This window comes from Rhinatrema bivittatum, chromosome 2 (genome assembly GCF_901001135.1).
Source record: "Rhinatrema bivittatum chromosome 2, aRhiBiv1.1, whole genome shotgun sequence".
NCBI lineage: Eukaryota > Metazoa > Chordata > Amphibia > Gymnophiona > Rhinatrematidae > Rhinatrema > Rhinatrema bivittatum.
Genome location: NC_042616.1, coordinates 46,943,754 through 46,961,960, shown reverse-complemented (window position 1 = coordinate 46,961,960; position 18,207 = coordinate 46,943,754). Strand labels below are relative to the sequence as shown.

General features: G+C 45.1%; 1 protein-coding gene across 1 annotated transcript in view; it reads right to left on the bottom strand.

Annotated features, from left to right (window-relative positions):
• Positions 1 to 18,207, bottom strand: part of KCNH2 (potassium voltage-gated channel subfamily H member 2) — a 439,418-nt gene that overhangs the window by 86,184 nt on the left and 335,027 nt on the right. The window contains exons 6-7 of the mRNA XM_029587977.1: positions 2,545 to 2,744; positions 1,519 to 1,771 (exon numbers count right to left, since the gene is read on the bottom strand). Coding sequence (XP_029443837.1) covers positions 1,519 to 1,771; positions 2,545 to 2,744 — 453 coding nt within the window. The remainder of the gene's footprint in view (positions 1 to 1,518; positions 1,772 to 2,544; positions 2,745 to 18,207) is intronic.

Here is an 18,207-nt window from a genome sequence, read left to right as displayed (position 1 = left end):
ACGAAGTCTCTCTCCTGGTTAATGCGCATCAGTACCTCATCCCCCAATCATGTACCGTTCCCTAAGATTTCTGTCCCCCAAATGCATGACTGCGATTTTTTGCATTTAAACCTTAACTGTCATCGCTCTGCTATTCCTTGACCTTTCTTAGATCACATCTTTAGGGGTATGCACTCTGTTGCAGACATTTCTGTATAAACATTTGTTATTCTGCATTTTCCTAAATTAATCTTACGGCAAATTACAATTAAATTTACAATCCAAATCACAATCAGTCAAATCAAAGACACTAAGCATGTGTACAGGAATGGCTAAAATAAAGAGGTAGATCGTAAGAAGTCATCTAGGTTGAAACACAACATATAGTAGATAATAAGGGGTCTGGGTCCAGTGGATGAAATGAATAGCAAAAATATGAAGATGGGAACAAGAGTACAGTATTATATGTACTATAATAATGCAAGCACTTTGTGTCAAGGTAGCAAGAATAAATTCAACCAGTGGTGGCTGAAGTTGTGGACACACAATCTGGCATTCAGGTAGTAAAGGGAAAAGTCTATGCCTTGTAATCTAGAGAAAGGCTTGGCCGAACAGTCAAGTTTTATTTATTATTTTTTTTCGAAAAGTGAGGTAGGAAGTCTCAGGGCATAGAAATAGTGGCATCTCGTTCCATATTTTTTTAGGCCTACCAACTGAATGCACAAAGTCTCGTGCAAGCAAATCTGGTCAAAGGCAGAAGAGTTCTTCGTGTCATCTGCAAAATAGCAAACGTTTCCTTCTAACCTCTCTGCAGTATTGCTCACAGAGATCCTGAATAGAACCAGCACCAGGACAGGTGTAACTGTATCACACAGGGATCTGAAGAAGGTTAACATAAATCACATCTTTTCCCCCCTCTCTGGGGACCATAGCCACCCCTTCCTTCCCCTCTTTCTCTCGCTGGAATACCTGCTTATCCTCACTTTCTCTCTGGGAATCCCTGATAACCCTTCATCCCCCTCCTCACCTTTTCTCTGGGAATGCTTGTCACCTCCTTTCTGGCCCTCTTTATCACCTTCTCTTGGAATGAACCCCCGGCATTGCTTTCTCCCACCCCTCCTCACCTTTGCACTAGAAATACTTCCCCCCTCTTCTTCATCTCTCTAAGAATCTCTGGCATCCTTTTCTCTTACCTCCTCCCACGACCTCACTCTCCCTGAGTCCCTGGCACACCTTCCCTTCTCTTTCATTTAGCAATCTGTGGTACCTATTATTAGTCCCTTCCATCCCACAGAATACATGACACTCTTTCCTCCCCACGCCCTCTCTCTGATAGCTCCTGGAGCCCTGTCTCCCCCTCTTTTGTGGGAGTTCTTGGCACCTATAATGTCCCTTGAACATCTTCCTCCTCCCTCCCCCAGGAGTCCCTGGCACCCCTTCCCTCCCACCTTTTCCCTGCTTCCCCCCACCCCCTCCTCTTTCTGGCTTCCTTAAGAGTTTTTAGCTCCCCTACCCCCTTCCTCTCCGGTCCCTCGTTACCTAGAATGGCCACCACGACATCTCCACGCAGGATCTCAATGGAGCCACGGGAGATGAAATAGAGAGCGGTGAGGACGTCTCCGGCATGCACAAGCGTGTCTCCAGGCGGGGCGTGGGTGGTTTTGAACTTCATGGCCAGGGCTCGCAGGCAGCCCTTCGTGGCCCCTTTGAAGGGTTTGCAGTTCTGCAGGAGGCTGCGGTTCAGGTGCAGGCAGATGTCAGCCTGCAGGCACTCGGGGAAGCCTTTCAGGACCTGCAGGGACAAAGAGAGAGGAAGTGAAGACGGGGCAATCTTGCAGGAATGCAGTCTTAAGAGTGAGGAGCTGAGAGTCTACAGGGACAATGAAACTGGGACATGGGAGGTGAGATTCTGCAGGAACAGAAAGAGAAAATGAGGAGAAAACCTAGAGGACAGCGAGAAAAAGAGAGACAAAGCATGAGATTCTGCAGGAACAGAAAGAGAAAATGAGGAGAAATCCTAGAGGACAGAGAGACAAAGCATGAGATTCTGCAGGAACAGAAAGAGAAAATGAGGAGAAATCCTAGAGGACAGCGAGAAAAAGAGAGACAAAGCATGAGATTCTGCAGGAACAGAAAGAGAAAATGAGGAGAAATCCTAGAGGACAGAGAGACAAAGCATGAGATTCTGCAGGAACAGAAAGAGAAAATGAGGAGAAATCCTAGAGGACAGAGAGAAAAAGAGAGCAAAGCATGAGATTCTGCAGGAACAGAAAGAGAAAATGAGGAGAAATGCTAGAGGACAGAGAGAAAAAGAGAGACAAAGCATGAGATTCTGCAGGAACAGAAAGAGAAAATGAGGAGAAATGCTAGAGGACAGAGAGAAAAAGAGAGACAAAGCATGAGGAAGTAAGAATCTGCATGAAAAAAAAAAGAGGGGAGTTAATCTTGTAGGGGGTGCATGGATAAAGAGGAAGCAAGATCCTGCAGGGAGAGAGGAGATGGGAGATCCTTCAGGGACAGGAATGTACTATGCTCTCGGGAGGTCCCCTCATGAGAGGCACTCACTGCATTCATGTCAATGCCATTGGTGTAGGACCAGGCGTGCTGGAAGTACTCCTCCAGGCGCTGTCGCAGCGGGTTGGGAATCTGATGGAAGCGGATGAACTCTCGCACCCTTAGCATCTGTGTGTGGTACCTGGCAGTGCCCGAGTACAGCCGCTGGATAATGGCAGAGACATTCCCAAAGATGCTGGCATACATCAGGGCTGTGGAGAAAGGGGATGAGAGAGACAGTCAGCCCCTCCATCTTCTTTGGGCTAAATAAACCCTTCTCCTTCCAAAGGTCGTATTAGGCCAATCTGCCAGCATTTTTCCTACTCTCCTAAGAACTTTCTCTAAAAACTGCACATTCTTGCAAAGTGGTATCCAAAACTGGATGCAACGCTCCTCCAATGGCCACCCATGTTGAGTAGGGTGGTAGAATTACTTCATGTGTCTTACTTGCAATACTCCTGTTAACACATCCACATATGGTCTTTGCCTTCTTTGTACCAGGGTCACATTGTTGAATCTTATTTAATTTTCGGTCTAGTATTACCGTCAGATCTTTGTCCATAGTAGTGCTGTCCAGGCAATCATCCCCTCTATATTACATTTTTCTGTGCTAAGTGCCATATCTTGCACTTAGCACAGATCTCGTCACATTTTAATCTGGTTGTATAGGGTACTTGCAAGCCACCCCAGTTTGGTATTGTCAGTAGATATTATCAGCTACTCTTTTTTATTGATTTCAACATCTTTTATTCTGCTTATAGAGAATCGCCATGTTGATTTCATTTATTCTATTTATTTAGAGCTTTTCTATACCGGCATTCATGATACAATCATATCATGCCGGTTTACAGGTAACAGGGGGTGCAGTAACTTTGTACATTTAACAAGTGCATAAGAAACAAAAAGTTACAATATACAATTATGCCATCAATCAATTCATTAATGAAAATACTGAAGCCTAGTTGACATGTTTTCAGCTGACACTGAACAGTTAATAACGACTCCTGAGTACCTTTTTCCCAGCAGCCATGCGCCTCCCTTGTTGTACTACAGGACACATTATATTGTTCTTGTATGTGACAGTGTTAAAAAGCCTAACTGCAGTCAACATAAATCACATCTACTGCTTCCCCCTTATCTACAAAGTCTGTTACTACTACTCCTTCCCCTCCCCTCTCCCCCAGGAACATCTCTTTGTCACTGGGCTACAAATATGAGCGCTGTGGAAGTCCGCTCGTACTCTTAGCCAGAAAGAGGAAGGCAATTTGCAGCCAGGCCAATTTATGTGGGTAAATGGCTTTGAAAATTGCTCTCTACATGTCCAGAGCCTTCCTCTCTCCCACTCTTGGAAGCCATGTGCCATTATTTGCCCATTTCTAGCCTTCTGGGCCCTCACTCACCCTCTACAGGCCCTTGCAGAGAACTGCTCATGATTCTGCGATCTCTCCAGTTCTGAGGACCTTAAGAAGCAGGGATGCCCTGCTCCCACTCAAGCAGCTTCCAGTCTAAATGTGAGCAAAGGGAGGTCTCTCAAGGTCACAAAGTGAGGTCAGATAGGGGACGTGGAACGGGCTTCTCCAGTTCCACAGTGCTATGATCTGCCCCGCTGCCCTGCTTTGGCCCTGGGAGAGACCAGGAAGCTTTTACTAGGCTGGCACGATGAGATGCACGGGGTCATGGACACTGAACCGGAGTACTGCAAGACTTCTTTCTTAGTGAAATTCCAGTCTGAGCAAGACTACGTCTCGGCACACGTCTGCCCTGTCCCTGCAAGACATTTGCAGTAGCCACCACAGGATGCCATGAGTCAGCCCAGCTCTAATTATTCATCCGGGCTCAGTTCTAACACTTTTCAGGTGCCAAGGGGGCGCGTGCCCTCCCCATCTCCATTCTCCCCATGCTAAATGTGCTCCAGGTGCTGCAAAGGGGGACCAGCTTGCACACAGAGCGAAGGAGCTGATATTTCACCAGTCATTAACACGGCTCGCACGCTGCTCTGGTACTGCTGTAATTAAGATTAATGAGGCTCTGCATGTTCCTCACGATGGGAAAGCATCGATTATCGGCATGAAGATTCATGGCAGGAGCTGCTCTAATGAAAGCACCGCCTCCCCAGCTTAGCCTTGGGTTTTCTCCGAAGGTTTCCTTCTTAAGGGTGCGCTTCTCAATAATGAGTCACCTTTAATAAGACAACTAAGAAAATGCTTACAGATGATTCAGAGTGGTCCGCAGGCACCTGGGAGAATTACCATCAAAAATGATCTCCTTCTGACTTGCATTTTTTACCCTGTTGTGCTCCGTCTGCTTATTATTATTATACCATCTGGGTAATTACACATTCTGCTACTGCTACAAGCAGCGTTTCCTCCCCTTTCTTTCTCTTACTCCTCCCTCCCTTCATCTCACTCTCTTTCTGTTCCTCTCCTCTTAAATCTCTTCTTGTTTTTCTCTTTCTCCCTCATTCCCCTATTCCCTTAATGTTTCTTCCCTATTAGACTTTTTTTTTCTTTTTCTGATTCTCTCTCTCCTCTATTTGTTCTCTCTCTCACATTCCCTTCTTCCCTCTCTGTCTTTCCTCCGCCCCCGAGATATTCACCAGATGGCTGCGCATCTTCAAGAGGGGCTAAGCCAGTCCTGCTGGCCTATGCCACTGAGCTCTGGGACTTGTAGGCCTGCCATCCCCAGAATGCATCAGGGTGGGAGCCTACAAAAGGACAGGTATGGCTGAAGCCAGCTGCATCTGCTCACTCCGAAGGAAGTTAGTAACTTTGCTTACGATGCTTTCTGCTTTTCTCTCTTACTTTGCCTTGTCACTCTTCATGCCTCCTCCTTGCCCGCTCTTGCAGCCTGTAACTGGCGATGCACGTCTCTGCCCCTCCCGGCGCACACCAGCAGTATTCCTAGTTCTGACACCAACAAGGCCCCTGATCTCATGAGGGCAACGGAAAGAAGGCGGTGACCGTCTGTATTTCCAGACACAGACAAGCTTACATAGCACAGATCACCAGACTACGGCTGCCTGCGACTCTCTCTGGGGAGAATATTTAGGTTAATCACCAGTAATAATATTAATATTTATATAGAGCCATTAGCACAGCTATGGAATGTGCAGAAGTAGCATAGCCTCGCAGTCCCTGCCAAAGAGAGGTCGACATGGAACTGCTGCAATAGACTCTCATAATCAACCTTCAGTTTTAATCAAAACATTCCCCTGTCTAGGGAGTTTTCCCCACTACTCTGAATCAGGCACATGCAGAAAAGCCAGCATTGATTACTGAGAGGGGATCTCCTGGTAGGAGTCAGGAGAGCTCTGGAGAGCAAAGTTCTAATCCCAGCTCTGCCACTGACTCTGGATCAATCCCTTGCAGGTCACTTTAGCATAAATCTTATAAGAACATAAGAAATTGCCATGCTGGGTCAGACCAAGGGTCCATCAAGCCCAGCATCCTGTTTCCAACAGAGGCCAAACCAGGTCACAAGAACCTGGCAATTACCCAAACACTAAGAAGATCCCATGCTACTGATGCAATTAATAGCAGTGGCTATTCCCTAAGTAAACTTGATTAATAGCAGTTAATGGACTTCTCTTCCAAGAACTTATCCAAACCTTTTTTGAACCCAGCTATACTAACTGCACTAACCACATCCACTGGCAACAAATTCCAGAGCTTTATTGTGCGTTGAGTGAAAAAGAATTTTCTCCGATTAGTCTTAAAAGTGCTACTTGCTAACTTCATGGAATGCCCCCTAGTCCTTCTATTATTCGAAAGTGTAAATAACCGAGTCACATCTACTCGTTCAAGACCTCTCATGATCTTAAAGACCTCTATCATATCCCCCTTCAGCTGTCTCTTCTCCAAGCTGAAAAGCCCTAACCTCTTCAGCCTTTCCTCATAGGGGAGCTGTTCCATCCCCTTTATCATTTTGGTCACCCTTCTCTGTACCTTCTCCATCGCAATTATATCTTTTTTGAGATACGGCGACCAGAATTGTACACAGTATTCAAGGTGTGGTCTCACCATGGAGCGATATAGAGGCATTATGACATTTTTCGTTTTATTAACCATTCCCTTCCTAATAATTCCTAACATTCTATTTGCTTTTTTGACTGCTGCAGCACACTGAGCCGACGATTTCAATGTATTATCTACTATGACGCCTAGATCTCTTTCTTGGGTGGTAGCTCCTAATATGGAACCTAACATCGTGTAACTACAGCAAGGGTTATTTTTCCTATATGCAACACCTTGCACTTGTCCACATTAAATTTCATCTGCCATTTGGATGCCCAATCTTCCAGTCTTGCAAGGTCCTCCTGTAATGTATCACAGTCTGCTTGTGATTTAACTACTCTGAATAATTTTGTATCATCCGCAAATTTGATAACTTCACTCATCATATTCCTTTCCAGATCATTTATATATATATTGAAAAGCACTGGTCCAAATACAGATCCCTGAGGCACTCCACTGTTTACCCTTTTCCACTGAGAAAATTGACCATTTAATCCTACTCTCTGTTTCCTGTCTTTTAACCAGTTTGTAATCCTTAAAAGGATATCGCCTCCTATCCCATGACTTTTTAGTTTTCGTAGAAGCCTCTCATGAGGGACTTTGTCAAACGCCTTCTGAAAATCCAAATACACTACATCTACCGATTCACCTTTATCCACATGTTTATTAACCCCTTCAAAAAAATGAAGCAGATTTGTTAGGCAAGACTTCCCTTGGGTAAATCTGTGTTGACTGTGTTCCATTAAATCACGTCTTTCTTTTGTTGTTATGTGTCAGTTGAATGTGTTAAATACATTATATTTCTCTATGACAACAGATAAGCACCATTTAGTCTGCCCAGTTTGCTTCCTGATGTAATTATACCTCACCTGATCTCCAAATTTACCCTCAAGTCCTTGTATCTAAGGATCCTCTGTGCTTATTCCAAGCTTTCTTTTATTCTGTGATTGTTTCTCCTTCCACCCTCCTCCATGTATCCACCCCCCTTTTGGTGAAGAAACATTTCCTTGTGTTACTCCAGACAGTGCTGAATTTAGGAATAGTAAAGGTAAGTTAGGCAGGTGCCTAGTTCGCCAAATTCTAACCAAAAACTGTGACGGCCCCTGCTGTCTTTTCATTTCCAGGGATGAAATCTTCCCTATCCCCCAGTCCTTTGTCTATGGGCACCATAATCTTAAATCTAGCCCAGACTCCAGAGAATACCTCCTGTGACTTCCTCACCTTTGAAAAAATGTTTGCTTCTTTTTCATTATTTATACCTCTGAGGTTTCTGAATGTCTACATCATATCCCCTCCCCCAAATTTCTCCTCTCCTCTAGTGTATATGTCACCCCATCCCAGTGTGCAGGTCCAGCATGGGTGGGGCCATAAAGTTACTTATAGATTCTTTGTGGCAGGGACCCTGGTTAGCTCTTTCATTTCCACTGACTCCCCTGGTGTGGATCCTTTTTGACTGGGGACAGAAGGGGGGTCCTTTCAGGTTCCTCTCCTGAAATCCCTGGGTGATGTAACCGTTGTATACACTGTGTGCTGAGGGCCCAAAGAAGACCCAGGGAGCACTGGGTGAGTGTCCAAAATAATCCTTTACTGAAGGCAATGATGAATTTATGGCACAATCAATATGAATGTCCAGCTCCACAGTTCGCTCTGTCTTTTTCTCTCTCTTGGTTTACAATTCTGTGTCCTCTGTCAGTGCAAGAGTCTCTTCTCTAGGCTGGGCATCCCATCACTCTCCTGGCTTAGACTGAGCAGTGGTTCCCTTTGGTTAGGGCCCCTTTAGTGGAAGAGAAACCCTTCTCCAATGACATAAAATCTGTCTTTGCACAGAGAGTGAATTCATCTCTCTCCCCAAGGCTTTTGAAGACTCCGATTGGGTGTCCTCCAAATTGTAAATAGTTCTTACTCACAGTTAGTAGTTCTTTCTTTCTGTTTCTTCGATGGGGATCCTTTTTGGGAGGGATCCTGGATAGACTGCTGCTTCACAGGCTTGCTATTGAGTAGGAAGAGGGGCAGAAAACACTTTCTCCCAGATCTTAAAAAAATAACTTCTTCTGGTTCCCAAAAAGGAAATAACACTGGAGTTGTCCCTTGCAACGGGTCACCACCATTTCAGGGGCAGGTCTTCCCTATTTCCATGGGCTTCCCAGACACATGCCCTGGATCAAGGAAAGGCCCAGGTGTCCAGCAAGGTTCCTACCAAGTAAAAGTCCAAAAATCCAAAATATTCCCAGGTCGACCACTTTGTACCTTGGGAGAAGAGTACAGCAGTGGCATCTTCAACCTGCTCTGAAGGATTCCAGGCAGGATGGAGCCCAGGCCCCCAGGTAGGCCAAAAATATAATTAAGGCCAAAATCTCCAACCTTCCTCCGCCCTTGGCGGAGCTCTGCTATAAAACCTCCAAGTAGGACGTCCATTCCAGCAACCTGAAGGGGAAGGGCTGAACACGAATGGATCCTCCCCTAATTATCTCTCTCTAACTGCACTAACATTCTTTTCCAGGTTACATATATATATATATATATATATTTTTTTTTTTTTATTTTTTTTTTGGCTCCTTAGCTCTCACCTACTAGAGCTTTTGGAGCAGATTCTGCACCATTTTGGTAGCTGTTCTCTGGATGGCCTCTTCCCTATCTTATCACTGGACACAATAATCCAGATAGCAATACTAACATTCAAAGAGGCAAGGCAGACACCCAAGTCATTTGAAAAATGCTGTTTATGCATCCAAGAAGAGTTAGACAGCCAAAAAACTGGGTGGCCCGATGGGATGTCTTTTCTTAATCATCCAAATCAGCCAAGAGATACTGCTTCAAAACTTTAAGTGGCTAAACACCCAGGGCTAAACAGGAGTCTTGTCTGATATCCAAAAGGCGTATTAGATGCCTAATAAGGATTTACAACCGGTTCTATTTTCTGTGTACATAAACAAAGTCACGGTGCACACAACTGCTCATCTCTGAAAATGTATCCCTTTATCTCTCTGAGCCTCAGTCAAAGTCTGACTCTGTCGGTGACTCTCTGAAACCCTGCATGTTGACCTTTCTCTCTGGGCCTCAGTTTTAATCCCAGCTCTGCCACTGAATTACCCTGGTCAAGTTACTTTGGGGTATTCAGAAGACCTAGGCATCCAGATCCACATACATGAAAATGTCCCTCTTGCTGAGCACCTAAATTTAGGAACTTTAAAAGTGGGTAGGGTCAGGGTGGGGGAAGTAAATTAGGTGAATTAATACAGGCCTTAATTTGGGTGCTGAGCTTTTTCTGAATATTGGCCTCTTTATCTCCATTTTCTTTTGTTCTATTTTTTTATTTACTTTTTATCTATCTATATAAAACTCTTGAGTCAATCGGTCCAATAGTCACACTGTTTTGTCTGTCTGTAGCCTCCAGGTGCTGCCTGGAATAGCGAAAGGTGCACTGTGCAGCCAATATGCTCTGTCTGCAAAGCCCTGTCGTGCACACACACAGAAAAAGCAGACACAAAAACACAGACTCCCCCAAAGCACACACAGGTACAGGTACCCACACACACATCCACAAGCCTCCCCTCCCCCCCCCCCCCCCCCACAGGTACACACCCATATACAAGCTGTTATTGACCAGACAACTCAAGCAACACTAGGTAAATTTTGCTAATATGCTTTGTCAGCAAAGCCCTGTCTCTCATGCTCCCACACACATGGATAGGCAGGCATAGGCACACACACACACAAGCGCGCACAAGCGTACAAAGCTCAAAAAGCAAGTAGCTCACACAAGTTTGCACAAGTGTGCACTGGCTTGCACATACAAGCAGGCACAGGCAGACACACCCAGTCAGAGACACACACACAGGCACAAGCACCCACACAGTCACAGATACATACACAGGCTCCCCCAAACACATGCACACACAGGCAGGTGCACACATATAGGTAGCCCCACAAACAGGTGGAGGCATCCACACACAGGAACAGGCTCCCACACCCACAGGCACAGATACACACGCGCGCATACACACACACACAGAGGCTGTTATAGATCAGACTATCTGAGCAATGCTGGGCACTTTTTGCTAGTCGATATATATATAAAAGGCTTGTGCTGGTCAGTCAGTCACACTGTGGTACCTGTTTGTGGCCTCCAGGTGGCGCCCTGAATAGTGGAAGATGCACTGTTAAAAAACAATATGCTCTGTCTGCAAAGCCCTGACTCTCGGGCTCCACCTTCCCCTCCTCTCCTCCACCCCCCCCCCCCCCCCCCCACACACACAGAGGCTCTCACTCTCTCAGTGATGTGTGCATGTTATAAAATAGCCGCGTCCATGTGTGTGCACCAGGAACCATGCGCACATGGACGCACATGCATTTTTTTAAAAATCAACCCCTAAGTTTGTATATGCTTTTTGTTAATGAGTTAATAAAACAATATTTATCTTTTTCACTTATGTTTGATTTTAAAATTTTAATCAATTATTCACCAGACAACCCAAGCAACTTTGGGCAGTTTTCACTAGTTAATTTATTTTACACTAGCGAAACCTGCCCGGTGCTGCCTGGGTTGTCTGGTCCGTAACAGCTTTAAAATTTAAAATCAAACAAAAGTGAAAACAATAACTATTGTTTTAGTTTGGTAAGTAATTAACAGAAAGCATATAGAGATTTAGGGAACATAAGAAATTGCCATGCTGGGTCAGACCAAGGGTCCATCAAGCCCAGCATCCTGTTTCCAACAGTGGCCAATCCAGGCCACAAGAACCTGGCAATTACCCAAACACTAAGAAGATCCCATGCTACTGATGCAATTAATAGTAGTGGCTATTTCCTAAGTCAATTTGATTAATAGCAGATAATGAACTTCTCCAAAAACTTCTCCAAACCTTTTTTCAACCCAGCTACACTAACTGCACTGACAGTATATTAGACATCTTGTTGCCCAACTGTACAGAGCACTAAATAGCAATTGTTACAGAGGAAAATTTAAAAGTACTGGTTACCTGGGCCACTGCACTATTTACCATCCTCCACTGAGAGAAATGACCAGCTAGTCTTCCTCTCTGTTTCCTGTCTTTCAACCAGTTTATAATCTACAATAGTGGCATAGCCATGGGTGGGCCTTAGCCCACCCATTTAGGGCTGAATCTCAATTAATCAGGGCTGTATGACACCAGAGAAAGAGGCCTGCAGGATGGCCACCGTGGTTCCTACCCCACAGCGCCTAAAGAAAGAGACAGCCGCCGCAGACCCAATCCCGCGGCAGCTGAAGAAGGGGTCTGGTGGTGCCTGAAGAAGATGTCCTGTGAGTGTATGTGTGTGTAAGAGCTGGTGTGCATGTCTGTGTGTGCGTGTGTTGTGTGAATGTGTGTGCCTTTGTTTGTGTGTTCCTGCCTGTTCCTGTGCCTGTGAGTGGCAGCCTGAAAGTCATAGGGCTTTGCAGACAGAGCATATTAGCGGCAAGTAGCCAGTTTGGTGTTGCTTGGGATGTCTGGTTCACAACTGATGTTTATTTTCAAAACCAAAGTGGATAAATATTCTCTTACTGTATTAACAAATTAAGAGAAGAGCCTGTGTGTGTGTGTGTGTGTGTGTGAGAGAGAGAGCCTATGTGTGCGTGGGGATGCCTGAGAAACAGGGTTTTGTAGAAAGAGCATACCGTCTTTGCACAGTGTACCTTCCACAGTTCAGGGCACCACCTGATGGCCACAGACAGACATGACAGTGTCAGGAAAATTACCTTGGTCAGACTAGTAAACACCATGGCACTTAGTAGAACATTTACAATTAATATAAAAAAAGGAAAACGTGTTAACAGATATCTTTCCATGTGGAAGGGAAGGCAAAGATCGAGCACCATTTTAACAGACTATGCGGTAAATTTTCAAAAGCATTTACATTCATAAAACCCAATTTAATGTGTGTAAATGGGTTTTTGAAAATTGACCCAGGGCACACATAAAAGTGCATGCAAAAGTGATTTCATGCATACCTTTAAGTTTACCACAAGGAGGCATTCCCGGGGGTGGAGTTGGGGCAGGGAATTCGAAAGTATGCATGTCAATGTTCACGTGCGTATCTTACGCGTGCAACCCTTTGAAAATCTACCCCTATGTGCGTAAGTCCACTTAGAAAATTCAGGTTGAAGTCTGTGTGCAAAAAGTGCATACAGAATGCAATTCTAAGTGCATTGTAATAAAATTGTCCTCAAATTAAAAAAAAACCCAATAGGCAACCGAATAGTTAATTGGTCCATATTTCCATCAAACACTGCAGACACAAATTTGTTCTGTCTTCAGTCTAATAAGCCTGTAGAAGCATCATTTCAAAACCAGTCCTTTTCCATGTCTGTTCCTAAATTATGGAACAGTCTTCCATTGGAGGTTAGAGAAGAAGTAGAACTGACGAAATTTCGGCGCAAAGTAAAAACTTGCCTGATGAAGACGGAGCTTCCGAATTAAATCTCTGGGAAAGCTACTTAGGTTTAAGGGGTTGGTGATGTTGGCATACAGTCTTAAAATCAGATAGATATACATAGGGTACCAGTTTTAATATGGAACTGCGGTAATGGGGTGGAGGCAGGTACCTTTTAGGGTTATTATTCTGGGATGACTATTAAAATGTTATATTATTCGTTTTAACACTTTGGCTTATTTTAATGTTTTGTCTTATTGTTGCCATACGTGTACATTGCTTTGGAAATTTTATTATAAAATTGGAAAGCGATTAATAAATTTAACAAATAAATAAATACAGGGAGATTCGCTCGAAAGAGGCCCCACATATTCTGTTGTACCTTCCGTTAGGATGAAGCCATCTGAATACCTTGACGGACGCGTAATCTCTTGCATTACATGCGATGCTGGAAGTGATCGCCATTTTCCGCCAGACACATTTCAACGCGGCGCTCCATGTTCCTGAACGTGTCTGAGAGCATATCGGGGGGGAATAGCAGCAATTTCACGTTGGATGCTTTCCTTCAAATCTTCCACCGTGCGAGGCTTGTTCCGAGAGACTTTCCCTTTCAGCTTACCCCAAAGGAAGGAGTCTGGTGGCGTCAGATCCGGCAACCGTGGTGGCCAAAGCCCCTTTGAAATTACCCTGTTGCCGAAAAAGGACTCAATTTCTGCCAAGCTCTTTGCTGATGTGTGACACGTTGCTCCATCTCGCAAACGGAGGTTAAACGTTGCGAGGGCTGTCCGACGCCCACCTCATCGCTCCGACGCGGGGGCATCCCAGCTTGTTCGAAGCCCCATATACTGAGGAGCACATTGCACGTTGTTTCGGTCAGATTGCTTTGTCCTAGTGAGAGTTATTACAGAACATTCGGGGCCTCTTTTGCGTGTAATCTCCCTGTATATTTCACACAGACATGTATAAATGGGGAGCAGTGGAAGAAGTCTCACATTCATTTGTCTCATAAATCGGCTGACCCAAAATTAGCCCGTACCCTCATTGAAATGAGGCAACACTGTATGCAAATTAGGCTTTAGTGGGCATGCACAAAATAGCATGGTTTGCTCTGCTCCACAGGCTATTTCACCTGTGCCGACTAAGGCCTAAAATGTAATATCTGCCTTAGAGCCTTGCTTGACAAGATACATAACATCCTTGTAGATGAGAAGACTCCGTGCTCTCCACTCTCCAGAAAAGATTTGTATGACCTCATCTCTAGAAGGTTCAATCTATGATAGCTTTGCCTAAGAGCCCTTGAGAGAACTATTGCCAAAAATCTTCACAAGCTGAGAGATCACAGGATTCATTGTCTATGCAGTCAGTACTAGAAAGACTGTGTGTGCAAACTAAAGTTGACAGTGATCATTACAACAACCATCTCCATCCCATAGAATATCTGTTTGTCAGTTACACATTTGCCACTGTAATATGGGAGCAAGTAACTACATAACTGGGTGTGCTCAAATACATATGAACATTAAGAAACGCCATGCTGGGTCTATCAAATCTAGCATCCTGTCTCTGACAGTCACATTCTACGTCAGTTGAAAGTATCCAACAGATCTCAATGGGGAGAGCCATACCAAATTTCTCACTCCCAGAAGTAACAGAGGATGATCTCAAGTCTACCTGGCTAATAATATCTAATAGACCTGTCCTCCAGATCCTTATACACATTTTTTTTTAATTCAGCCATATTAATGACATCAGCTACATCTTTTGGCGACAAATTTCACAGCTCAACTATGTGTTGACGGAAAAAAATCCTTCTGACATTTATTTTACATCTGCTATCAGTTAGTACTATTTGAAAGGGTAAATAATCATTCCCCAAGGGTATAGAGAGACCCCCTATACTTTCTGGAGATTTCAGTTGTCTCCTCTTAATCACACAGAAAACATGGGAGCTGTTCTGGATAAGCAGCAGCTGCAGATCTAGAGGCAGGGATCTGTGAGCTGAACTTTCCTGAATTTCTAAGGGGGGGCCTCTAGACCCTTGCAAGCACGTTCCTTTAGGGCACAAGCAAAAGAGACGCTCTTACAAATGGAGTAATTCTTGAGAGAGAGAGCTCTTGCTCTAGTGTTTTTTCAGGAAAGGAAAGAGTCCTATTTTTGGAGCAAGAGAGTTTCAGTTTGGATTGCCCAGAAGGCATCGAGGACCCACACAGCTGTCCACTATGATTCTTCAAGGAGAAGGAGAATTATACTGACTTGCCCAGTAGGTACAACAATACACCAACAAGGTTCTTCACAATAGGAAGAAAAGGAGTCCATGGCAGCGCAGTACGGAAACAGAACGAAGAGGAAAAGAGGCAGTCCTGGAGAGCAGCAGTGCAGATAAACAAGATTTCAGGTACCAGGGGTTTCCTAAGAGATACAGGAACTCCCAAAGCTTAGTCAGTAAGAGAACCTGCCTGCCACAGTGAAGCAAGGATATCCTGTGTCTATATGACTTGGAGGTGTAAATGGACACTGATATTCTATCACTGTAAAGATTTTCATTGGAACACCACAATCAGTCTGGAGACTTTTTTGTTTGGCGTCTAAGTCAGCACATCCCAAAGGCCTAGAAGTGAGGCTTTGCTTCTGCTCAGGAACAAACCACACAGAGCTCCCCTTCACAGCAAAGACATGGAAGTGGGGAGGTCCTACCTAGTAACTAGTTTCAACCGGCTCCTGAGTTTATAAACCTCTGTCATATCCCTTTCTCAGCTGTCTCTTCAAAAATTCTATCGCCTTGATAATTTTAATGTTTTTCTGTGCCTCTTCTAATTCTGCTATTTTTTTATATTATTGATTGTTTCATTGTATTGCTGTTCACGTCGCCTTGAACTTTGGGAAAGGTGACTAAAACATTTAATAAATGGAACTGAATTGAAATTAAATTAAATTAAGAGTCAACCAGAATATATGCACCTTGGATCCACAGAAAGGCATTATGATGTCCTCAGTTTTATTCTGTAGTCCCTTCCCAATTCTTCCTAACATTCTATTTGCTTTTTTGACCACCGCCGCACACTGAGTTGAGGATTTTGTCACCGTGACTTCAAGGTCCTTTTTCATGCAGAACCCGGCATTGTGTGCATATGGAGAAATTACTACTTACCTGCTAATTTCCTTTTCTTTTGTACAGACAGATGAATCCAGAACCAGTGGGTTATGCACCTCTACCAGCAGATGGCGACAGAGCAAAGCTGACATCACAGTATATACACTCCTGTAGTGACATCAGCCTGCCAGTATTCTCTGCAAAAGCCAACTGTGGATAAACTAACAAAACTTGATTATTAACAGATTCTAGCACTCAGCCAACAGATTCCAGCACTCAGCCAACAATAAAACACTGAGCTCAAATAAAAAGTGTAATAACATTAATCTAGGGACTGGATAGACACTTACCAGTACTCCCTGGAATACGTAGCCACACAGGAGGACCATAGCACAATCATTCGGCATCCAAGGGCGGGAAGCTGGATTCATCTGTCTATACTAAGGAAAAGGAAATTATCAGGTAAGTAGTAACTTCTCCTTTCTTAGCATTCAGACAGATTAATCCAGGACCAGTGAAATGTACCCAAGCTACTCCCAAATAGGGCGGGAGGCTGCCCATGATCCAGTCAAAACCGCACGTGCAAAGGCTGCGTCCTCCTGGGCCTGCACATCTAGACGATAATGCCTGGAAAAGGACTGTAAGGAGGACTATGTCGCAGCTCGGCAGATGTCGACAGGAGACAACAATCTAACTTCTGCCCATGTCACTGCCTGAGCCCCTGTGGAATGAACCCTAACCTGACTAGGTAATGGATGCTCAGCATCCAGATACACAGCCGTGACTACCTCCTTAATCCAGCAGGCTACTGTAGCCCGCAACGCTGGCTCTTCCTGTTTACTCCCACCATGGAGAACAGCCAGTCTGTCTTTCTGAGAGGTTCAGAAACCTCTAAATAGCTCAAGACATGCCTTTTTATATCAAGGGACAGAACAGGTGATATTCCTCCGCATCTCTCACCCTGTCCAGAGATGGCAGGGAAATGCACTGATTTAAGTGAAAATCTGAAACAAGTTTGGCAAAAAAAGGAACAGTACGCAACTGTAATGCCTCTGGAGTCACTCGTAGAAACAGCTCCTGCAAGACAAGGCCTATAGTTCGGATACTTGACATGCCGAACAAATTGCCACAAGAAAAACTGTTTTTAAGGTCAGTAACCTCAAGGAAGTTCTTCTCTTCCTCCCTCCCCCCCCCCCCACCACCACACACAATCTCTCTCTTACAAGTTGTCTCATACACACACAAGCTCTCACTCACACATGATCTCTAACACACACAAGCTATCACTCTCTCATGCTCTCCCAGACACACATGCTTGTACTATCACATGTTCTCCCATACACACAAACTCTCACTCTCACATGCTCTCCCACACACAAGCTCCCAATGTGCTCCCACACATACACACAAGTTCTCACATGCTCCCCGCCCCACAAAAGCCGTTACATGCTCTCTCTCCCACACACAGAAGCTCTCACATGCTCTCCCCCTCACACAAGCTCTCACACACACTTCCTGGCTTCCCTGATCATCTCTTATTTAATTCACTTCAGTCACACCGTGCATGGCGGGCCTGCTGCCTCCTCCCAGCTTCAGCTGCCAGCGGTTTGGCCTCTGCCGCCGGCCCTGAGGCTCCTTCCATCTATGGCTGCCAGCAGTTTGGACTCTGCCGGCAGCCCTGCAGCCTTCAGCCATCTTCAGCCACCGGTGATTTGGACTCCATCGGCGGCCCTGTGACCTCCTGCCATCTTCAGTCGCTGGCGTTTTGGCCTCCACCGATGGCCCTATGAGATCCTGCCTTCTTCAGCCGCTGGTGGTTTGGACTCCGCCAGGTGGCCCCGCAGCCTGCTCCTTCTTTCGTCATCGGATTCTGAGGGATGCAACTAGCGCCCTATTGGCTGGCGGCCAGGGGGTTATCCGACTGGCCTGCCCCTGTTCACATGCACGCTGCAGTCAGAGCAGGATTTGAAAATCCGGACAATTTCCGGTATTTCAGCGGGAATTCTGGACAGGCAGGGACAGGCGGTGTGAGGCATTATTTGGCACCTCATAACTCTGCCGCCTGAAGCGGCTGCCTCACCCTGCCTCATTCTAGAACTGCCCTTGGTTCCACGCTACTTGTTTCCTTTATTTCTGAACAGGATGTGAGCGAGGTAATGAAAAGATACTTCAAGAATATTT